Source organism: Pholis gunnellus (genome assembly GCF_910591455.1).
Source record: "Pholis gunnellus genome assembly, chromosome: 7".
In the NCBI taxonomy this organism is placed as follows: Eukaryota; Metazoa; Chordata; class Actinopteri; order Perciformes; family Pholidae; genus Pholis; species Pholis gunnellus.
Window position 1 is genome coordinate 4,611,011 of NC_136533.1, and position 25,194 is coordinate 4,636,204.

Here is a 25,194-nt window from a genome sequence, read left to right on the forward strand (position 1 = left end):
TGTGAATAACGGCAACGATGCACTTTCATTAGGCCTTTTCCACACATCCAAATGTTGCTGTTTTTCTGCATCCAGATGACAACGTTCACCGTAGTTTACAGTGAAACTGGGTTTACAGTTCAGTATTAGAAAGTGAAGGGGAAAGATGCAAACAAGGTTCTGATTATACACCAGAGGCCTGCAGATAAATTCATAAAGGAAATATTATTTGTGCTGCTAATGGTATTTTATGTTTTTGTATTATATGTATTGTTGTATTTTTTTAAATAGTTTTATTAATAAATAAATACATACAGATTAAGTCAGATCTCTTTATTATCATTGTAACAAGAAATAATGACCCTTCATTTTTCAAGAAAATTACAAAAAAAGAAATCCCTAAAAATCAAATTATGTTGTAAACAAAGTGAATGTTTTCAACCGATTTTGACAGATGGTTGTCTTATGTGTTTTGAAAATAAAAAAGAAACTTAATTAGAGATGCAGCGTAGTGTATATCAAAGCCATGTGTGTGACGGTTCACTGGAGACAAACGGTTCTCCTCACAGTCCACTTCTATGAAGGGGCCGCGTCAAACACGCTCCACTGGCTTCAAACATGATATCGTTTGGCTTTGACACGGGCCCGTCTTGTTTATTTTTATTACAGTCATATCACGTCGGCCTTAGCCAGATGCTCAATTATCAGGTGAACAATTTGGCATTTAACTGAAATCCTAGTAAAAAAGAAAAAAAAGGAGAGCTTGATAAAATCACTGTTTAATCTGATTCTTTTGGACGACATTCAAAACTGTTCCGGCAAACCGCATTGCATGCGCTCGTACCATATGCTGGCTGGCCTGCAGCCAAACTACCAGGCATGTCCCGCTGACTGTATTTGTAGTCAAGACCCACAGGCTGTGGCTGATCATTAGTAAAGAGATCCCTATCAATTACAGAGGAGGAGATTGAAACCAACCACAAGAAGTCCAGGGGGAGTCGGCCTGTTGGCCGAGCCGAGGAGAACAGCACTGACCACCAAACTGGGATGCACGAAAAGTAGATTAAATATCAATATTTTAAAACAAAGTTTGAAGCAAATAAAGCCTTTCTACACGTACAGCTCTGCCCTGCCTTGTTATGTCGAATATGGCGAGTTGGGACAGTTCTTTTACGCACCAGTGTCCCAAATGCTAATCCGCACAGACAGAAAGACAAAGCCCATACCTGCACACAATCACAGCTCAAGCTGCCAATCCCATAGAGGAAGGCAAACAGTGCCAGAGCCAAGAGCGTGTTAATTAGCCAATAGGCTTAACTCTCGGGGCCGACCCCACTCGCCCGTTAAGCTGTCATCACAACCACTTCCACCTGAGTGTATGAATCGGTAAGCCCTCACCCACACACACACACACGCACACACGCACACACGCACTAACCGGTCGGGCTCTCAGGGCTCGTTTCAGTTCAAAGTTCGGTCCTGACCTGCAGCTTCATCGGCAGCTTAGTTCAACAAGCCTTCAGATGATTTGTCCTTCAATAAATGTTTCTGACAGACCCTTGGCTAGTAGCTAAGCTGCTATTTTTGAAGAGAGATCCATTTGCTGCCCTGTAACAAAAGGAATCTCACGGCTAATGTATTTTTTATTTAATTTTTTTCCCGGTAAGGCGTCATTGAACATTTGCAGCGCAGGTGTTGATGCTGAATACACAGAGGTACACTAGTTGAAGGTTGCACATGATTACACATCACTCCCAGCCTGCCAACTATCTAGACCCCCTCGAGGAGAGGACATACTTTCCACAGTTTGAGTGGCGGGAACAGCAGAGATGTTGAAACAGGCTTTCAACAGCGAGGGAGAACAAAGTGAACGAAGCCTGGCAGAATGTCTCTATTGTCACAGAGAAGCGGGGTGAGAGGAAGGCATGGCCTCGCTCTGACCTCCTCTTACAGCTGGGGAAGCCATTATATGGGTGATTGGGTGCCTAGCTCTGGCCTGGCCTCAACTTAAGACACAGAGCAGACTCCTCCAAACTGGACAGCACAAGCTTAAACACATGGACAAGGACAGGGCTCATAAAACAGCTGCTGCACAAGAAGCTGCAAGAGGTCAGAAGGCAGCGTTGGTGACCAGGATACAGTCAGTGAAATGCAAACCAGTTTCCTCTCAATGTATATTGATTTTACCGAAATTTATTGGTGGACATAATGGCTTAGACTCATGGTGTCTTTATGAAAAGTAAACGACAAGGTTATAAAGCCCCCAGAAATGTGGTTCTTGTTAACTTTAAATATGCATCACTAGTATGCATTAGTAACACTATAAAGGTGCTAATTCTGAAATTCAGAGCATTGATATAGCTGAAAACAACTATTTGCTATGTGAAGATATAGTGGAGTAATGTCTACCTGAGCAGTGAATGAAGTCGATCTTCCTCTGTGTGTGTTGTAATCTGATATTCTCTGTGCTTTGTTGACATAGCAGGGCTGGCAGTGCATGCTTTTTAATGCATGTGACTCCGTGTGAGCGTGCCCCACTGGCTAGCTAATGGCCGCCGCTCTGCACCGCTCTGCACCGCTCTGCACCTCCCTCATACTTTTAGCTCTGTCAGCACTGTTACCGTTGTTTGCACTGTTTGCACTGTTAGGACCATTAGCTGTGAGCCTCCAGCTCAGCCGGGCCATGTTGAGGGCCGAGTAGAGGCAACAAAATACTCGGATTGAGTAGTTTTTAAAACTGAATCTTCTATGAGGACTGTGTGGATGTGGTTCGATCAGATTTAATTGACAATGGCCTGAAAAAAAACTAGTTAACAGCCCCTAAAGTGTCATCAGATTTTCATTAAAATATTGCTAAATTCTGATCGGTGCACTTTGTGACATAAAGCTGATTGAAAAAAAACATGTTTTCAATCTCTTTAATCATGCATTGCTGGCAAAAATGGAAAATGGCTTTTTAATCACAAGTTTCTGCAAAAATGGATCAATTCAAGACGGTCATGATGACTTTTGAAAAGAAACCCGTGTTTGTTGGATCACAGAAATGCACCGTCACATCATGTTCCCACTAATGCACGAATCTGAAACATTTTCATTGGTCAGGGTTTTTAATCTGCTGTTTTCTTTTAACTAGTGTGTGTTTTGGGATTTAACAAATATATATGGAGCTCATGATATTTCATGATATTGTGTACAAATCTCTGAGACGAATGCCTCTCCAGACTGATGGGTTACTGTCAAATAGTCTCTGACTGTCTGTCAACTCCGGGATTGTAGAGTGATCATGAAAAAAACATGAGACAGCAATGTCCCATCAGATCTGAGCTGTACACTTGAAGCCTCTGTCAGTTTATATGCTTTCATCTCAGACAACCGCAGATGTGTTGTTCCTATATCCTCAATAGCACTGAGGACAAATGTTCTCCTGAGACTTAAAAGTCCCATATTGTAAAAAAATCATGTCGTAGGTCTATAGGTGCTGTCATGACTACTGTGAAAGTATCAAAACGCCCATTTCACAAAGAAACGCACACAGCCTGTAATCAGAAACTGTGGCTTTTAAACGAGCCGTCGTGACTTCCATAAGGTGGTGATGTCACAACTATACAGTCACCGGTAGAAGCGACGCTAAACTGTGTGTAGTTGGCACACAGATTGAGTCACCGGCTGCAGTGACACTGTGAAGACAACAAAAGACTGGAAAACCAATCAGAGCAGGACTGGGCTTTTTCAGGAGGGGGGTCTTAAAGACACAGGTGCTAAAACGGAGCGTTTCAGGCGGAGGGTGAACACAAGTATATTCAGACAGACAGGATGAGAAAAATAAAGTGTTTTTTATAACATTGAAGCATGTAAACATTTTCTAGTAGAAACCCAAAAATACAAATATGATTCTGAAAATGAGCACGATATGTCTCCTTTAACTCATTTAGGTTTTCAGGATTCATAAATTAGTCACACAGGTGTCCATGTTATAACCACTCTGCAGCAGTGCAGTGTAGCGGTAATTGAGCCTGATCTCATTTGCAAATGAAACACGTGAATTGTACAGTATTTCATAAGGGCTCGGGGCATAAGCGGGGAGTAGAGTGATGTTAAGTGTTTGCCAGGCGCCAGAGCTGCTCTGGCCACATTAGATGGCTGACTAAGTTGGCACGAGGGCACCGTGCCCATGCCAGGCCCCCGTTAACAGTGGGTCGGCCCCCGGGAGGCACAACAATACAGATAATGATAATTCAGTCATCAAAACTGAGGGAGCTTGATTGCACACTTCACTGGGTTTAATGTCCATCGGGCATCATCCCCGAATGGCTTGGTTTAGCATTGAGATAAATGCGTCCACTTCTGACTGCTTTTTCCTTTTCTGTATCGAGGGCTCAAGGAGACAAGGTGAATTCAGATTCATTATTGCTAATGAGGCACCCATCAATGCTAAGAGACGGGTTATTGTGTGGGTATGTTCTCTGTTTATTACAGGCTTTTATTTCCCATCCTCTCTTGCTCTTATTTTAGCTCCAAAATGACAGAGGATGGAGGAGCGTTTCCATTCCGCAGCACATCTCGTGCCCACATTTTTTCTTCTGATGTTCCCTCATGCTGGCCTTGTACATTTTATTCAGTAACCAGCCTACCAGCTTAATAAGTACTAAGTGCTTTAACAGTATAGAATAAGCCTTTTGTATGCAGCAAGTCTTTGTATCTCAACCTTCACACAATGCAGGTGAAACTCAATGTAAATGAAAAATTGTCAGGAAAGTGTGGGACCTTCACCCTCGTGGCTTGCATCTTGTCTACGTCCAGGCAGAAAGGACCCATTTGCAGCAACCAGCTGTGTGGTAATACAGAAAGCTGTCTCAATCTTAAAGACGTCTTGATAAAGCTTTTAAAAGCTGAGGAGACAGTTGGGTGAAGAGTCAGGAAGAAAAAAGAAAGAAAAAAAGATTTGGATTGCTAAATATACCTGTGGAGCTTTCTGCCGTGCAACGTTTGAAATGCAAAGTGATCTGTCAACTGTGTCACATCAGGAATCCATATACAAACCTATTTACCAGGTTTGCCTTGCACTCCTGTCTGCATTACATTGCTTTAAAAAGTGATTTTTAAAAACTCTTGACAGCTTATGAATTTGGAATGCTTTGCGTTTGAAGGTGACACGCAACAAAGCATTAAATCAGCAAGGTTGCCTGTTGAGGAGAGATTCCAGAAAATATGTTTTCAAGGGTTCTTGAAGTTGAAAGAGAAACAGCAATCCCATCACCATGTAGTAAAGGAGAGAAAGATGTAATGAGACAAAGAAGCAGTATTTCCTAAAAATGAACAAATGAGAAATAGAAAACAGGGGTTTGAAGCTTCAGCACTCGACAGCTCTGAGCGTAGCCGCTTGCCTCACTTAATGAAGCATTCAGCCGCAGCCATCTATTGATCACCTCCTCTCATTTCAACTAAACTCATTAGGAAAAAAGAAAGCTGTCAATCTGCATACGTAGGCTTACAATAGACTCAAAACGAAATGCATTACCGCCGCAGTGCATGAAATATATTTTTACAATGCATCTTCAGGGACAACAGCCATTCACAGGAACGTTTACAAGGCCCAGAGTTATTATTCATGCTAACACTGTATGTGCCTGGTTATATTGCACATGTTAATCACGTTTAATTTTTGTCTATGGTAAGTGTTTGCAGCGTGATCAATGCCACTAGTCCTTCGGGATAGCAGCTCCGCTAATTAGCAAAGGAAGAGCCAAACTCAATAGTGAGCTGTGTTTTTCTTTTCCCCTTTTTTTTCCCAGAGAAGAGGAAAACTGTGTGAAATCAGAGTCATTCTTTGGCATCAATGGATGAAACATGTCAGGCTGTATTTACTGGTGCTGCTGATGTAAAATCCACCGCTGACCTGTTTGTCTTTATGCACCACTAGTGCTTGTCTTCTCCACTGAAAAGTGCATTCATTATGACGCCCATGTCATTATAAACACACTGTCTTACAATCTGAGTATAGCACTGAATAATTATAGTTATCAGCACTCATAACTATTCATAATGCTTCATAACAATAACCATAACACATTAGTAAGCATTTAATAATGACAATACTGACTTTGTTTGCTTTAAGCAAAATGGAAAAAATATAATTGAATCTATGCAAAAACAACTTTACTTAATACTTAAAGCGAACAATGACCACTGAGAGCAACACATTATAATGCATTATAGTGATTATAGTGCATGATTAAAAAAACAGTTTATGATGTGCTACAACAATGGGAATTATAATGTCAATGAGTGACCAGTAATTATGAAGTATCATAATATTTGACCTTATAAGTCATTACAAATGCTTTATTATGTGTTATGGTCATTGTTATGAAGCATTATGAATATTTATGATGTCCTATAACAATAATTATACAGCGCTATAAGCAGACTGTAATGCATTATAAGTATGGTCATATACATTATAGTCATAAAAAGTGTTACCTAGTTTGATTATCTGGTTTACAGTTATTTGAATTTTGTTTATCCAAAATGATCAGTAAGGGAGCCGCAAATTCAACATCATGCTCCTGTTTTCTAACTGTTTTTGCCACCCGGTAAATATTTCAAAAATAGTCTTTTAGTGTGCCATTTATGATCAAAATCACTTCCAATTCTGATAACGTTTAGAATATAAAGTACAGTGAGCATTGCATTTGCTCATCCAGTTACAAAAGCATGAAATATTCCCTGGTCCAATAGGAGACCTGGAAATATTTGCAATTAAATAAGGGGGAAAAAAGAGAAATCCAAAGAGAAATAAATAAAGTTTTTGTTAACGTTTAATGTGATGGATTATTTTAAAATAAAATGCAGCAAACAGGAACAACTGACTGTTTGCAGAAACCGGCCATAAGATGGAAAAGAAGCAGATTCAGAAGTTGAGCAGGTTGGAGGGGAAACGGTTACACGTGATGGAAAATAAATAATAAAAGGAAGACACACACTTCAACTTGTCCCCCAGCAGTTCCTTCCACTCATGTCCCCTTTGATTTGACAGGAAGATGTCACAACACTTTTTAACACGCTCACACACAAACACACACACACACACACACACGTTTTTCCTTTCAAACCAGTTTCCGTACTGCACATAAGAGGCAGAGCTACCTGTCTTTCAACTAAAGACACTGAGGGCTGTATTCCGCCTCCGGCTGTCCAATTCTGGCCCACTTCACTGTATCAATAACAAAGTAAAACCTTTAAATGAGAGAGATAAAGCGCTCCTCTGATACCATCATGATTACTATGTGCACATAACAGTAAAGAGGGGTGTCAGATGGTTTTAGATCTGGCTTGCTGTGGGGTGAGAAGGGGCGAGCTGGGGCATGCTGGGAGACTTTCCTCTGTTCGTGGTGCAGATCAGAGGCGCAGGAGAAAGGGAAACCTGTGTTTTCCCTGATTGATATTGTGATCTAACGAGCAAAAGGATCTGTCAGTTGTAATTTTAGATGTTCAAAGATCCTCTTGGGAGGATGTGTTCAGAAAGGGAAAACAAAGTAGAGGCGAGACCGCTGTTGTTTTTTGTGCGAATGAAGAGTAAGTGAGCAACAACAGCATCCTGTGTATCGAAAGTGAGGGAATAAGCTTCTGTCTTTTTGAACATAGGCGACAGACTCCCTTCCCAGTGGACGAGTATGCTTTCTGTTTTTTTCTCGTGTTATGTTCAATGTCATGAACGAGCCGGAAAACAGGGTTAATGAAGAGTTAATGGGTTTGTGTGGTTTCCTTTGTCTTTATCTGGTACTATCTTAGTCTCTCCTTCAAACACTGGTGATTGTTTGAACAGTGGAAAGACGGTTTACATGACCGTAATTTAGTTTTTTATCGAGTTGAATGAAGAGTGTTTTTATAATAAAGCAAGCTAAAATTACTTTTACCGACGCTTTATTTACTTTCCCGTGCTTTCAGGGGAGCATAATAATAATTATAATAATTCTGAAACTTACATTTTCACTTACTCTCCTGCTATTACACAGTTGGATTTCAGTTTAACCCTATGGCAGTAAAGGCAATCCAGATTTGTAACATGAATGATTAACATAACCTTTTATTCAGCATCGAGCCACTCTTGTAAAACACATTTAGCCTCAAGCTGTTGCTATCGAGTGAGAGTCTTGTTTGTCCTGTTTTGATTATGTCTCTGCTTCCAAATGTAAAGGTTAAATGGGTTTATACCATTCAACCAAAACAAGTCTGTTTGTAAGTTCCTGTTTTAAGATTTTCCCATGACAATACATACTTCAGTGACGTTCCTAAGTGGAAGAGGAGCCATACGTTGCAGCCTCCGGGTCTGAACTGTTCTTACTGTGTGATTCCTAAGTCAGGCAGTGTTTGAAATTGAGTGTGCGTGCCCCACTTTCCTTGGAGTCATTACAGTTATAACATAGAAATGGAGGAAGACTTTGGCCTACCGTCTTGTTCCGTCTTGGTCAGCTCCACCAGTTTCTTCTGTTTCAGTGTGTCCACCACGTCTGCCAGGCTTCCTTTGCGGCGCTCCGGCGTCCCGAAGACGAGGCCGATCATTGGCTCCCCGCGATCCCTGGAGCACTCCTCTGGCTTGGATGGAGAGGTAGAGTTATTCCGGTAGGAGTAGACTGAGCAGCCTTTACTGCTCTCATTGTCCTGGGAGGAGACAAATAAGAGAACCGAGGTCAGAGCTTCTGCAATATATGCGCACTGATGCAGGTTAGATGCACTCAGAGAACTTGTCCCCTTTCAGTATATGCTTACATTCAGAGAGCGTCCTGGGTACATCAGGAGCTCTGTGGTGTCACCCCATTTTATTCCTTTTAAATAAGTGTACTCCATCACTCTACTATTTAACATACATGTCAGTGTTTGTTGCAATTCCAGGTTGGGGAATGAACATCATGCTGTATTGAAGAAGACTTGAAACTAGCGATTGAGGTCATAAACCCATGTTTATAATATTCACTGAGGTAATAAATCAAGAGAGAAGTAGAGTCATAGACTTTTATACAATCTGACTTCTATTAGCAAACAGAGGAGTCGCCCCCTGATGGCCATTAGAGAGAATGCAGATTTAAGGCATTTTAGTATTGGATTCACTTTTCAGAACTTGAGGCTGTCACCTGAGATCAACACAAGCCATCATAGATTAGTTAAAATTAAAACACAGATTTGTAGATTAATTGAAATGTACCGTAAGAAATGTATGAAATCACAGTGTCCCAAAAAACCCTTCATGTTGGCACAGTTATCACCACGTTACTAACTTACAAACTATATTGCTTTTCTATTCGGTGTTGCGGGAGTGTTTCTGTCCCACTGCTGTTTGCTCTGCTGGGTTATGAGTTAAGTGAGAGGCACAAGGCGTCTATATTTACCGAGACGATAAGCCTTTCAAGACGACCACATTGTCCCACACAACAGACACTTTAGCACAGGTGTTCTAACACCGTGGCTATTTCTGGACGCTTTCTCCTCCCCTTACAGAGTGGGGGGATCTCCAAGAACTTTAGCAGGCTTATGTTTCAAAGACAAGGGGCTTTAACTAACAGCGGGATCTTAAGACGCCCTTGAAATGGCTCCTGGAGGCCCTCCTGTGCACTTTGTCTTTAAGCAGAAGATGCCTCTGTAATGAGGATTAGGATATAGTGTGTCACTCGGATTGTTCAGGTGTGTTTTTTCAGATCGACACATAATGCCGCCAAGCAGTGTGGTGAAGGCCTGATGATCAGATCATATTCAAAACCAAAAGGTCACGCATTCAACCTCTGCAGCAGACAATGCAGATCCGTGACAACCCCCGTGATGTTTGTCCTTGAGCAAGGCACTCGCCCCTAGAGGCATCATTCTCAAATGTGAAACTGAAATATTTGAAGAAGCATATCAAAAGCGTGGGTCAACTCGTGAACCATCTGGTCCCACAGAGCTTTGTTACACACAGAGGAAGAGTCCTTCAAATTGGAGACTTTTGAAATGCAGGAAACATTTAAGAAAAATCTGTAAAAATGAGATTTTTTAAAACTGGCCAAAGTGAAACGAGTTCCACAAATATGTATTTTTTTCTCTCACTGTTGGAGGCCGGTGGTGGGAGGAAGAGAAGCAGGCCGGTGTTTTTTGTCCTCAGCTTGTCCCTCTTCCATATTATAACTTTTTGGAAATGTTTTCTACTCTTTTAACCAACGTGGCCAACATAAAAGAAGCACCAACTCCCTCATTGACCTTCTGCCCTTTTTGTTAAGAAAGGTAGATCTTTCACACACCGTTGTCCTTGTCTTCTTTATTTCATTCATAGTTCCAAGGTCAGCTGACAAACACAAAGAATTGTGCTTAGGTTTAGAAATAAGTTTATTTCTTCGAAATATATAAAAAATGCGTTGACCTAACCACAGTTTGAGTCTTTTGTGGAGGCTTTCGTGTGGCAGTTCATTTTCTCCTTTTCTTTCTTTTTTATCTCATTCAGAATACACTAATAACTTTTGTTTTTTAAATCACTAATTCATTATTTGGTGCGGTTACACATGAGGAGATTCAGAAGTGTGTGAGAACTTCACAAGCTTTAAGTATTCAGGAACATTATTTGCCTCAAGGTCACTTTGAACTGAAAGTCAAGTTTTCTATAATATCTAATTGCCTTTAAAGTTCTCACTATGCACTGAGAATGGTTAATGTAGTTATCGTCTCAAGATGACAACAGAAAACATAAGTATGTTTTAGTAAAATCAGAAGTGTGAACAGGACTTTTGTTTTGGGAAATGTAAAATGTATTATACCACAACATTGATACGGAAAGAAACTTTATTCTCAGAACTTTCCACTTTCCTCAGAGGCTGAAGTCAAACACGCCTCTTCCATTAGGGACCAACAGAACCTGAAGCCAAGTAACTAACCCTTTAACACACACATGCACACTCTCCAACACACACACATACACACTCTCACACACAGAGAGACAGGAGGTGGAGATGAGAAGAACCAAGGGCTATAACTCTCCAGAGGAGAAGCCTCACTGGGCTGCCTACAGCACTGCCTGCAGCACACAGACCAGAGAGGACCACTGGTGTGTGTGTGTGCGTGTGTGTGAGTGTGTGTGTGAGTGTGTATGCATGTGTTCAACGTGCGTATGCATTCGATTGTGCACAATCATCATTATGCATGAGAATTTGCACACCCTGTGTACCCCTGCATGTATTTCATGAGTGTTTTATGAGCCGTGTGCCCTGAGTGTGTACACTATGTACACACACTCACCTCATTTGTTTTATAGATTTGAGTTACGACAACAAATCTCAAGATAAGATATGGTCAATTTCTCAGCCCTGTGCGTAATTCACATCTCACCATCGCAGCAGGCACCATGTTCTCCCACTCTGCGTCCGTCAGCTTCTCCCTCATTGGCTGCAGCTCATCCGGGTGGGGTCGGTCATGCGAAGAGGGAGACGGTGTCTCCTTCGGGCCCTCTCGCTCCTCGCTGGTCCAGGCCGCATTGTCCTGACCCATCGCTTCCTCATCCTCAGACGCTGGGTGAAAGGGAGGCGTTGCTCGCATGGAAGACATCATTCTGTGGAGGACAAGACAAAGTGGCTTTCATTTTGATGGCAATGTTTAGACCGGCGCATTGCCGAACGTTATTTCAGGTTAGGTGGAGAGGCGAGGAGAGGGGGGAGGGAAGAGAGCAAGAAAGGAAAGGAAAATGGAGGAGAGGAGGGGGGAGGGGAGGAGAGGAGAAGAGGACAGCAGGACAGTAATAAGGAGAGGAGAGGAAAGGAAAGTAGTGAAGAGGAGAAGAGACAAGAGGGGAGGTTAAAGAGGAGAGGAGAGGAGAGGAGAGGAGAGGAGAGGAGAGGAGAGGAGAGGAGAGGAGGACCCGTGATGGAGGAAAGTTCAAGTGACCAGTTGAAGGTCTAAACTTGTGCCGCTGCTCTCACAAAAGAAAAAGGAAAAGTGTTGGAGATTTCAGAACCATCCATTTGAATTCAGCACCACAACTTTATTTAAAATGCAGACACATGAATGCTGAAGATGTAATTACAGCTCACTCACACAAGCAACCTAAAGTACACATCATATTCTTTGGCTTTTATCGCAATCTGAGAAACTTACAATGACTACAAGACATTCATGCTGAATGTTCCACACACACACACACACACATACACACATGTGCACATTAAGCACATACTGCCATGGGGATAATCTATTAATCTATTAAGCAGCATCAAGGCCACTCATCACCTCAGAGCTGTTAAAAAAAAAGCAGACGCTGTGCTACTGCTTTCAGTGGAAAAATCTCTCTTTTTTTCTAAAGTAAGCCTCAGGCTGGCAGAGTCATTAGGCTAATACATCATTTACTGTAATGACTTCCCTTTGTTGCCCTATACTTATGAGGACTTTCATTGACCACATTTATTCCCTCAACCCTCCTCTCCTGTAGCCTAATCTCAGCCCTAAATTCTTATTCTAAATTGAAACACAAGCCCGCTTTAAAGGGTTTTCCACATCTTTTTTGTCCTGATGCAGATAATTGGTGCGTTTAAGTAATACACACACACACCCACACCAAATTATTATGCGATAACTGACAATGCAAATTCCAGCGGAAAAGGGCGACAGACTGTTAGGAATTGTTTTTGCTCCAGAAAAAAAACATATCACATACACACATACACACACACACACACACACACACACACACACAAGCCTTCGCATACACACAACTTCTGCGAAGTGAAACAGATTGCCACTTCAGTGTTAGCGGTCAGTAAATCACAGCAGGCTGTCCACCTCTGAAATATGCAGCCTCCTGGGTGCCCTTAAACGTAAATCTGACCCTCAGTGATATGTCTGGAGCGATCGGCCGCAGAGTGTGTGTGTGTGTGTGTGTGTGTGTGTGTGGGGAGGCAGCAAAATCATTTACACCGGGAGCTGATGAGAGTGAGATAAAAGACTGAAACCACATGTCAATGCGAGAGAGAACGAAGAGAATGAATAGATGGAGAAAATGTGAGACGAAAACATGAATAAGGCGCATGCAAGTGTCGATTCCAGACATGTGCTTCTGGATCTAAAGTGTGTTACGTGAAAGAGCTCGTTTCCATGTGGGTTTGACTATCGTAGCAGGATTCCGAGGGGTCATGACGTTCTTTGCATGTCATCTTTTACTACTTGTGTCAGTGACTCTCTTATGCAGGTTACACCAGAGGACGGCTGCCGGATAGTGTCGCCGCACGAAAACTGAGACTCACTCAACTCTGACCTGAAGATGTTGGAGAACCATTAATAGTACAGCATCGTAACTTACTGGATCACTTTCTGTCCTTTGGAAGCCAGCTGCAATTCTTGTCTATCTTACCCTAAAGAGTCTTTTCTCTCATTCATGCTCAATAAAAAATAATAATAATATCATCTTTTCAGGCTCTCTGGCTTACTTCAATTCTGTTTTGCTCAGCTCTAAGGAATGTTTTAGCATCTTGAAGCAAACTTCACTTTTGGTTCGTTCTGATCAGTGTCATTTTTCCAGCCCAGTCTCACCAAATGGCCTCTTATTGACACAGCAATTTGGAAGTCATTTACCGTGCAACAAGAACGCCTTTCTTACTTTAGCGTGTCATTTTACGCCATGTAGTCTGCAAGGACTGCAATGTAAACGCATACGCTGGAATATTATTAGTATAAACTAAACCAAACCTAACCCAAATACAGTTGTGTTAACTGTGGTCTCGGTAATAGTAATAGTGAGTGGGTCAATCAATCATAGGACTTTCAACCGGGAGACCGCTGTTTGTGTCCCATAGTGTCATTTAGAAGTTGCTTTAGTGATGTTTGTGATGTGTTTTCTGTACTTATGTTACCTTACTTATATTTGACTTAGTTAACCTACATATTTTAAGCCTAACCATGATGTTTCTCCTAAACTCAACTAAGTAGTTTTTTTGCCTAAACCTAAATGTGTCCAGTTCACGGAAACAACTTAAAATGGTTTAATGCGTTGTTATTAAGCGCAAAATGTCCTTAAAATATTGTGCTATTTATACGCCTTCCCGTGAGATCATGTTGCATTTCCAGATGCAGCAGGCAGCTGTTTTCAGCTAAGAAGCTCTGAAACCACTCTGTGCGCTACCTGCAGCGCCTAACGGCAGTCAGATGACGTTGGACACGTGATGGAGAAGAGACTGAAACATTTAGCCGATCAAGAGTCCGTCAAGAGTTTCAGCAATTTACTACCAAGACTGCAACAGCTAGAAGACTTCTGCCAGTCTTGGGAATGATAACAATTATTTTTCCCACTTCACTAAGTGAAGTCTGAGATTCATTAATTTGCCATCAGTGCCAAGCTCCACCTAATGCCTGATTTGACAAATTGGACTGGTGACCGCTGTCGGCCTGATGTTTACATTTCTCAGAACCTCCGTTATTTTACACGGCGGTTTGAGTATGAGATCATAAGACCCCAGACAACCAGCAAACAGCTAATGACTAATCCAGAATCAACCCCTGCAATCCACACTGGAGCGATGAGGGGGCTGATGGGGAGCCGGGAAGGGAGAAAGCAGAGGAGCGCCTATATTTAGCTGACAATATTGCTGGTGCTGTGTTTATGGCGGAGCTTAAGACTTAGTTTCTTGGAACTGGTGTCTCATATGGCCAGGAATGCCCAGCCCCATAACTCGCTGCCACTGATATGGTATCATCATGCAACAGTACGGGGGTTTGTTGGTAAGCATGCCGCAAGGCCTTTATGCGATTGGTTGGGGCAGGAAAACAATACTTCATGCGCTCGTCATCCGGCAGAGAATCACATTACCAGTGTTTAGATGACTCTGTTGTTTAACTAACACGCCAACAGTTAAGCTCTACCAATTCATTGCTGTGGAATAAGTTTAGGAGCTCCAGTAGTTATTTTGACTTCGAGATTTCGGGTGAAGGGTGAGGAGTTGTTTATTTGTATTTTCTGCTGAAAGTGTTCACCTTTTCTTTTTTTTCCACAGTTTAACTTAATTACAGCTGATTCTAAAATCATTTCTCTTCACTGCTCACATATCTGTTGATGGATTCAAAAGTAAAATTATTGGCATATAGTTCACCCACATTTGTAAAGGCAGTGCACATAAACACAGAACGACGTTCTCATGCTAATAATTTGTGAACATACATAATGTTAAAATCTTATCCTCATACAATGGTTCATATGACATCATTTTGCGTGCGTTTTCCTTCAAAAGTCCAGCTAGATCTGTCAATTGATGCTCGTTGTGCGTACATTCTTTCACAATAAACTTCTGTCTTCACAGGAAACAACTAAGTTAAGTTTAGGCAACAAAACTACCTGGTTAGGTTCAGGAAAAGAGCGTAGTTTGGTTTAAAATAACTTCGGAAGTGGCGTTACTTAAGTACGGAAGTTACGTGACAAATGAATTAACGTTAACTTCTCGTTTCACACGGGGAACAAATAGCGGTCTCCTGGCTGAAAGACCGGTGTTTGTTGGACACATCCCGCCCGCCCTGTGTGGGTCTTTGCGGCCTTTATACTTCCTGGTTCATGATAACTTGGATAACATACAAATCGATTTTGTGGGATACCAACAAATTACAGCGTATTCATTTTTGTAGTTATAGCTACGAACGCTGTATGAAAACAGACTGGAAAAACTACTGAAACAGCTACATTCAACACAGTGCCAGAATATAGTACCAGACATCAGGTATAATCATAATGCTGTGTGCTGTGCAATATCAAACAATATATATCAACACAATAAGAAGAAGAGGAACTCCTATCAGGCCCACTTATATGTTGCCATCAGGCTGCAGCTGCTTCTGTCACGTCATTGAGAAAAACAGAGAGCTACTGTGCTGTAGTTTTGGGATGTCGGTCATCACTACTTTTTGTCTTTCCTATTCAGTTTGATCGTTTGAACAGCCTTTTATAGGATAACACTGCACTTAAAAACAAAAGATACATGTGCATTATGAGAAATAATGCATTTATTTGTTTAAAAAAAATGTTATTATATATTATAAGATTATAAAATCTTATGCATGTCATTATCAGGACCCTCCCTACTGAGGAAGAAACTGAATGATTATAGCTGAAGGAGCAACCTTTTCCCAACGAGACCAACAAAAGAATGAGTTTGGCAACGCGGAAACACTCTCAGGAAACAGTAATATGACGATAATGTTGCACTGATAGCTGAAAAAGGAAATTCATCATTCGCACACGCATCGCCTTGGCTCTTTCCGAAAAGCCCTTTCATATTGTCAGCCATCTAGAAAAACATCAACTTATTCCTCTGAAAGCAGTTCTCCGATCTGAAATATGTCTTGGAAAGTGATACTGGTGAGATTGCCTGCTTGAAAGCTAAACAGAGCACCCACTGTTGAGTGAACAGCTTTAATGTTTCGTCCTCATGCATTGTTTGAGGTTTTTTTATGAGTGTGAAGTCAGGTTGGGAAGATCTTTCCATGAGCAGGGTTAACATCTCAGTTGATAAGACACCTAATGTAATTAAAATCACAATGAAGGTATGCTCAGCAATGTTACTTACTGTTCTCTTTGAGCATTTTGGTTCAAGTTCCCTTCCCTCCTTTGTTGCCTTTGGACATTCTTAAAGCCTTCAGCTCAGAGACACATTCAGCAAACAAACTGTTGCTGGTGGACAGCTAGCTAAGTCCCCTTCTACAACGTGGACAGTAACTTAGAATCCCTTTGTGAGTGGAAGAAAAACGAAAACCGGGGTCGGAATTTGGCAGGAAAGCGTCGTTCAGATCTGGCCTGGAACCTGGCGACTTGGCAGAAACAATCAGGCATTGTGGAGCGTGGACGGAGAGGGACCTGTGACAGATGAGAGCGGGAGAGAGAGGGCCCCCTCTTAGAAAAACAGTACACAAAGCGCCATTCACAACCCAGGTCCCTTCTGCCACTTGTAGAGCGAGAGAAGGGCTCCGACAAAGGCCTTCGACTCGACCAATTGGGTGTAAAATCTCCAGCCGTCCCAGCTGGATAGAACTGAGGAAGTGGGAAATACCAAAGAGAAAGAGAGAAGAGAGAAAAAAAAAAACAAGAGGAGAAAGAAAGCTGAGGATTTTCCTTGGAATTGTTTGTCTGTTGGACAGTCCCAACACGAAAATAAGGTGGAAGAAAAGCAAAAGGAATCTGAAGGTTTAAGAAGAAAGAAAGAGGCTAAAACACAAGCTAAATCACCGACTTCTTTTTTGTTGCAAAGTTCCTCTCAATTACTTTTTTGAGTAAAAAGCTATTAACGTACTGAAATATGGTCACACATACAAAATAAGATCCAAGTTGTCTTTTAAAAGGGTTACTCCAGCGATTTTGTGTTGCACTTCCATAAAGTTGTGGAACTCACAAGAGGTCGATTTAAAAATAAAATCGGAGCACCAGGTGCCGATAAATCCTGACTTTTAGTCTCTTGTAAAGGTCAAGCTACAAGAATCCTACCCCTACCAACAATGCAACTCGATAGCGTCTATCATTAGACCGCTTGCCTCCTAAATGCTCACGTCTTTAAAACCTGAAGTTTGGTGGCCATCAGTAAAAGTCTGTGGTTGTACCAGGCAACTCCCAGGTGTGACTGAGTAGCAAGTCATTGCTTAGAAGAACACATGTGCTCAGTTACCTTCCCTAGATAAATAAATGAAAAAAGAGAATTGGCCTTGTATGAGAACGGCTCCTAAATCTTGGGTCTGTCTGGACTCTCATTAGATCATCGCAGAGTGCTGCACACAGAGGGCACTGTCATAGGTCAGACATGTGGAATGTGAACACACACACGCTGCCCTGTTTTCTCCCTGAGATTCCCTCGTCCCGGCTCTTTTTGCCCAAAATAGAAATGTTCAATGGCAACGCCAGTTACCCCCAAAATCAGCCCACTTCGTCAATGCCTTAACGGCAAGAAAAGCAGTTTTGTTTTCTGAAATTCCAACCGTTTAACATGGTTTTCACTATAAAAGGCAGCTCTGTCTTCAGCAGAGCCAACAAGTAGCTGCGCTGTGCTGTAGTGCTCAAGATCGGGGACGTGGTCTCGGTCTTGTCTCTGAATCCACCGCATCTTAACACGGTCTTGACAAAGAAGACTCTGGATTTTATTTCAAGACCGGGTCAACGTTCGACAACTACGAGGATATCAATAGACTGCCTGTACATTGTCTGAATTATTTTTTAACATCGTTACTATGATTGCTAAATTCCCTGCAATGCCTTTTGATCATTTGATATGTGTGTGTGTGTGTGTGTGTGTGTGTCACGAAGTGTGGAACTTGGACTGGTCTGGTCCTGGTGTTATGTCGGACTCGCCCTGGTCTTGACCTATTCTCAACCTATCAAGGTAACTTTCTCGGTCTCAATACACTTGGTCTTGGTCATGTCTTGGTCTCGGTGTGGTCTGCAGGTCCTCGCTGACCTTTTCATGACTTAAGTGAAACAATGAAGGGAGGTAAGCAGAAGGCGTATGCTGTGGTCGGGTTAGAATAGCATGTACATCCATCATCCATCACAACCAAATTCTCAGGTAAACAGAAGTCATTGTGCGACCATCAGCATGTTACACTGGAGAGTTCTATGTATTTACCTCGTTAGGAAGTATTTACAACCTGAAGGCACTCAGAGGGGATGGACAGAGGCATCAATCAGGCAGGGCACAAAGTGAAGTGACTCCTATTGATCTGAGTGATTTCATTCTACAACAGTAAGAATATATAGCAGTTGGTATGTGAAAAACATAGTTCTGTTTAGCCATGTCACTGTATTAGCCGTGGACAGACATTGCCATTTTGTTATTTTATTAACAATTTCTACATATTACATGTATTATATACGTAAATTAAATTTAAATTCTTTTGGCTCATCCCTTACAGTCACCATCACTGACCAGACAAAGAAAAAAACTATCACAGCTAGTGATTGACACACTCACCCACACAGTTTGATTGACACATGATGCCTAAGAGTTGCAGTGCAGACACTCCTCACAGTAGGGGCCTTTCTCAATCCGGACCCTCCCCACTCACTCAGACTCCGTTTGTAGTCACAGAGCTGAATGAAGCACCCTTCTTTAAAGGTGTAAGGTATAAATACAGCGGCCAACTTCTCTCTCTCTGGTTGAAACAGGAACTGTTGTAACGTTTCGCATGGTTCCGTATCATGCGGCAACTATTACACACAGCACTAATAATAAGCTACATAATTAACAATGTGGGCAGTGAGGTGGCTGACTATTACATTCACTCCACATAAAATAGGCCTAGGTTTATTGCCAAGTAGGTTTTCACATACAAGGAATTAACTTTGGTGCATAAACAAGAAACACGAAAATAGAATAGCAAAAAAAGACGTGAGCAAAAAGACCCTCCACGAGAATTAAAAAACGGAGTGGAAGTGGGTCGGCAGAGGGTGTAGGTGGCGGTTTAAGAAAGGTCACACTGCACTGGATCCGACAGGAAGATGGTCCTGAAGAATGGTGTTTATAAGAGGGTTTGTTAATGGCTCATTGGTATCTATGGTAATCAGTTGTTGCCGTCAAATTACCTATTAAACAATACTTGAATACAAATATTTCCAAAAAGTCCTTAAAACGATTTGGTTTTGAAATGAGTCTCTTAAAATACAAAATTGCCAAAACATATTTCCTATCTATTCCATGGAGGAAACTATGTAGAGACATTCACTGTATCCAGTGTCTGCGGAGTATCTCAATACTCACAAGCAGTGCAATTTAAGGATTTTGTCTCTCATCATATGGACACCTGGAGCAAACATGGGGTTCGATGTCTCCATTAGTCCCGCTGATGGAAAATCTCAATCAAAGCCGATGATGGAACACTGAAATGATGAATGCGTCGTTTGTAGAGTGGGCGTAAACACACATCACTATGCCGGGTCTCTGTTTTCAGGGACCGGGACCAAAACCGCAGACCCCAAAAAATCCAGAAGTGCCCTTATTGACCAACACCCTGCCTTGTGCTTGTTATTTTTTCTGGCACGCGAACACACCCCTAGCTAACACAAATACAGTACACACATGCATTTATCTACTTCATGGCAACGATACAGAGTAAACCATTGAAGAAACCATTGAAGACCAAAGTCAACACTCGGTGGCTCAAAAGGACTGTTTGTCTACCAACTCACGCCCAAGGAAGTTAGAAGACCTGGCCAGTGTGAACATTTTATCTCTTGATCCTTAAAGTAGAGCATATTGTCCAGGTGGCTATGCCACTATGCAAACAGATAAAATATGCCCATAAAACAGCAGACTTCGTACAGTACTTGTATAAATATATATTAAACAAAAACTATTTTAGATACTTAAAGAAAGATGAAGTTGTTTTTGCCTTTTGAAAGCATTTTGCTCTTCAAGCAAGTTGTTTTGTGAATTCTACAGACGCGTGGGGAGTCTGGTCATTTCAGACTCTGTAGGACATTTTGTAATTTTGCTAAACTTCTGTCAAAAACCACCCCACAACTTATAGCTTGCTGTTTGCAAAATAAACTAAATCAGACTATAGCCTTCCTATAACAAGCTCTCTATTTGCTTGAGGCCCAAATTCTCATAGATTTATGTACAGATATATGTATATATATCCTTAGTATAACAATTGTGCAAGTGGAATTACTTGACCCAGAGGTATCATGTAGGAATAAAACAGAACCAGCAAAAACAGAAGAGGACCAAGGCTAGAACCCTGAGGAATGCCACGAGTAAATGTTGATCTGCTAGAGTTGGAGGGATTGTGGCTCAGTGGTCGCGCAGGGTCATCCGTCAATGAGAAGCTCGACTGTTCGATACCCGGCTACGCGAGTCCATGTCGATGTGTCCTTGGGCAAGACACTTAACCTCAAATGTGTCAGTGTGTGAATGACATGTAGTGTTGAAGCGCTTTGAGTGGTCGGAAGACGAGAGAAGCGCTAGATAAGTCCATTTAACATTTACAACAGTACCTTAACCAATCAAAAGCTGTTTTAAAATGTACATTATATTCTCTATAATGAGAAAGGGTATCGAAGCCATCTGAAAGTAATGGCTCTACAATACAAGAGATCTGTGTTCACTTAATAGTGCAATTTCGGAGCAACGTACTGCCGAACCTTGGCCAGAAACACAGCTGAATTAAAAATGTGAAAATGTTTGAGGATAAGGAGCCCTTCAAGAGTAACAAATGTATTATGTAGTCAAATATTTCTTTCGGAGAGAAGGTAGCTTTAATTCTACCAACAATGATCTTGACGCCCAGTCAATATAAATTTTTCTGCATTTTCTTTCTTCTTTTAAGTCTCCATAAAGACACTCACTCTGCTAACCCTCCCTTTGTCATCTCTCTTTCGCCTCACCTCTCTTCACCTCTGATCTATATTGGCTTAAAGCACAAACTGCCTACCATTAGACAAACACCAGACTTACAGGAGGTAATACTCGGTTTATCGGCAGCACCAAACCACCACATGTCCTCTCACTTCGAGCCACTATCCTAATTATTACACCGATTACCTTTGACCTCGAACATAATGGCCCTGCGATGTGCAATAAGCTTGTTACATAAGTTTTAAGCCTTGTTGTGCTTCAACCTTTCCATATAGATGGCAGAAGCTGTAAACAAGGGACAATCCTATTATCTTAAGAATATATATATATTAAAGGATGAAAGACAAATAACTGTGTTTGAAATCAACTATCCGTATAGAAAAAGAACTCGCCCAATATTTGTCCAAAAGGAATATGCAACAAAATATTTTTCTAAAGCGCCCAAAGGAACGCAAATATCTTTACAGTGCTTTACGTCAAAGAAAATAGGCAGATTAAGAAATCAAAGTGGGTCAATTTTCCAAAGAGTTAAGTTTCAGAAGTAGTATCATTGGCAGTTAAATCTATTTCAGGATGACATCAACAGTAGAAAGTCATGATAGAAGCCCGTGGCGATACAACAGCTGCCCTCACACATTTTTTAGAGTAATTGCATTAGCCCTGAGGCTAGCAGCAGAAAAAAAGTGAGCTTCAATAAGTCATTACAAGACTCAAGGGTTTCACCGCAGCTAAGAACAATCATCAGACATCCATGTTTACTGTTTTTTTTATATTGTTAATTTACTTCAGTTGTCCATCGCTGGTACACATTTATAATTCAGTTTGTTGAGCTGAGAGGACACAAGGGACAAAATCTCTCTAAAAACACAAAAGTGGATAGCAATTTTGTTAATTGTTAATTACTTTTAGTTGTTGATTTGACAACACAGACAATAAAAAGCAAAGGCATCACAGACCATGCACATATTCCTACTAAGAATAAAAATCCCTGCAATCTCAAAGAACACTTTCTTGTTCGGACTAATTACATAATGACAGTAGCTACATAGATATGGTGGACTGAATTAACGAATACATACCTTTTATTTGAACAAATTCAAACTAATGGTATACTTTTTAACTACATTTGTGAATAGATAAGATTGTATGATAGATAAGATATAAGATTGTAAGATGTAAACAAAAGAATTACAATCAAACAAGGAGAGTAACATCATCTGCAGGGGTGTCCAAACAGGTGGCTTTTAGAACGCCCAGGAGGCGCGAATGCCTGCTAATCCCAGATTAGGACTGACAAATCGTTTCACTGGATGCCCCCATTGTAATCCCAGTTGCCTCTCTATCCTCTGACAATGAGCTTTGTTCCCGATCTCAGAAAGAGCTTTGAGGATTTCCTCAGCTTTGTTAGCATGAAGTGGCTGCATTATTCAGAGGCATGCTACTTCCAGTCAGTCGCAAAACAACATATTTGTGTTCAATTATTGACCGGCCTGAATGGGTAATGTGTACAGATGGTTCTAAAAAGTCACGAGCATAACACAGGATTTAATTGATACTCATCTTGGCAGTGTATAACTGGGAAAGAGTGGAGCTGTGTAGGAATGTAATTACATTTCTGAACACGTCAGGCGTTGTGACACTCGTATCCACATGGTTTTAGGGTGAGTGCAACACCATAAACTGTCATTCTAACAATAAAATGACTTAAAGACTACGGATGAAAGTTAGCTGGTGAGATAATTCTGGCAATCTGAAATGATGATTAATGTGCACTATCCCTGGTAAATAAATTAATAAAAGAAATATTTGGCTCCAGAGGCAGTTGTTGTAGTGCCTAACTTTATTCCAACATGCTTTGATATATAATTATATTGCTGTATTTGGGAATTTTTACCTTTTTTCCAATTTAAATATAATTTTGTGTTAAGACAAATGAGCCAAAAGATTACAATAAATAGAACTAAACTGATGACAACAAAGCAAACACAATAAAGAAAATAAACATGACAAATCAGAAATCTGATGATTATAATCCACAGTATCTAAAACATCAAAGAATAATAAAAGCTTCTGTCTCTTATCTTCTATAAACTGTCACCTGATTCTGGTATTGATGAAGTACTGTATACTTTATGTCATTTAAAGCTGATAAATTCCAAATTCAGAACAGGAATATAGCAGTAAACAACTCTCTCCCTCTGTGTGTGTTGTAATCCGAGTTTCTCCGCGCTTTGTTTACGTATAAATCCGGCCTCGAATGCATGTTAGTGTACGTGAGTCCCAGTGTGTGAGCCCTGATCACCGCTGCACTGCACTGCGTTCATACTGAAAACGCCTTCCCGACCCACGGCGTCGTTGCGGAAGTGTCACCCTCAGGATAACACTGTCAGCTCTGTCAACTCTGTCGTTGTTTGCACTCTTCATGCTGTAAACACTGTTAGCTTCTAGCCCCCAGCTCAGCAGGTCCATGCTGAGAACCATGTGAAGGCAATCCCTTAATCATAGATATACCCTGAAATTCACATTTAGCAGCTTTAAGTTTCATTTGTTACTTAACTTCCTCTCGTCAACTCTGGACGAGAACGTGTAATAAATCCCCAAGATGTAAAACTGGAATTTGAGTCACACAATATATCTTTCTTTATCTACACAACAAGACTTGAACGCAGTGTAAAGAAGGTAGAGGAGAAGTGAGGGAAGTAATGCTGAACCAGCAGTGGAGCAACTTCTTCTCCTCTCCAGGAGCAGTTGCCTGGTTTGGCGGTTGGAGGCATGTCAACGTCCCCTGGCATTTCGAGCTGTCACAATCCAGACTAATCCTTTCCTTTCCAATCCTGTGTCCCCTGGTCTGGCTGCAGCCACTTGTTATAAAGTGTGTGTTTTGCTGTATATAGCCTCTTTCCCACCGGGCAAAAAAACAACTTACACCCACTAACATCTGTCTTTTGTCTGAAATAGGAAAACTTACAATTGGCATTCATTCCCGGGACAAATGACTCTGCAGTAGTTAGGTATTTATCGGCTCCAGCTCCGATCGGCAGTGGTGGAAATATAACAAACTACTAATTTTTGACCCCTTTCCCCATACGCGTGTTCAAGTGAATATATAATAAATAAAATCTAATGGGATTTGGACAATTATCATAATTCATCAACGTACAAAACTTTTAAAACAACTAATGTGCTCTCCTCAATCCCACCAGACTCCAGTCATGACGACAGTCATTTTAATAATCGTCGAAACGCACCTCATTCAAACCCTTTGTTAGTCCTTCCACTGTTCCGACAATCACCAGCTCTGATTTGAAAGTTTGAAAGAAAAACTGGATAAGTAGCAGATTAAAAAAAAATAAGAAACCACCTCAATATTTTCACTATTTTCTGACCCTTCTTCCATTGAAAGTGGCACAGCAGGGACAGAAAGACCAGTGACATGGCATGCTCGCAATTGGAAAGGAGTCTAGTGCCTATTTTTAGCGGGTTTCCCATCCTTAAAAAAGAAACCTGCATATACGCCCTTATTCTGGTGGGAACAGGGTATATGTGTATTATGTGAAACTGTGTGATTTGAAACACTTATGTGTGATGGATACATCTGATACCATGGACGAGTGGCCGACATACAATAGATACATGTAGGGTGGAAATGTTCTGTGCACAGTTCATGCTAGCTGAGAAAAAAACCTGCCGGAGAAAATGAATATGTCACGCTCTGGAATATGAACACAAGCAAGACGTAAAAACACATGCACACGGTCACATTCTTGAGTGTAGGGAAGGTGTGAGTGTGTGCCGCGAGGTCAGAGCTACTACACAAGGTATCCATTGTCCTTTACGGACGGCGAATATACATTGTTCACGGTGCACAAGGCCTCACTTCAAACCATGCAGG

At 41.3% G+C, this 25,194-nt stretch overlaps 1 protein-coding gene across 1 annotated transcript in view; it reads right to left on the minus strand.

The window, feature by feature from the left end:
• LOC306698169 (transcription factor SOX-6-like) overlaps positions 1-25,194 on the minus strand; it is a 106,989-nt gene that overhangs the window by 57,426 nt on the left and 24,369 nt on the right. Inside the window, exons 3-4 of the mRNA XM_079162373.1 lie at positions 11,326-11,545; positions 8,430-8,640 (exon numbers count right to left, since the gene is read on the minus strand). Of these exons, the coding sequence (XP_079018499.1) occupies positions 8,430-8,640; positions 11,326-11,544 (430 nt within the window). The 5' untranslated portion in view covers position 11,545. The remainder of the gene's footprint in view (positions 1-8,429; positions 8,641-11,325; positions 11,546-25,194) is intronic.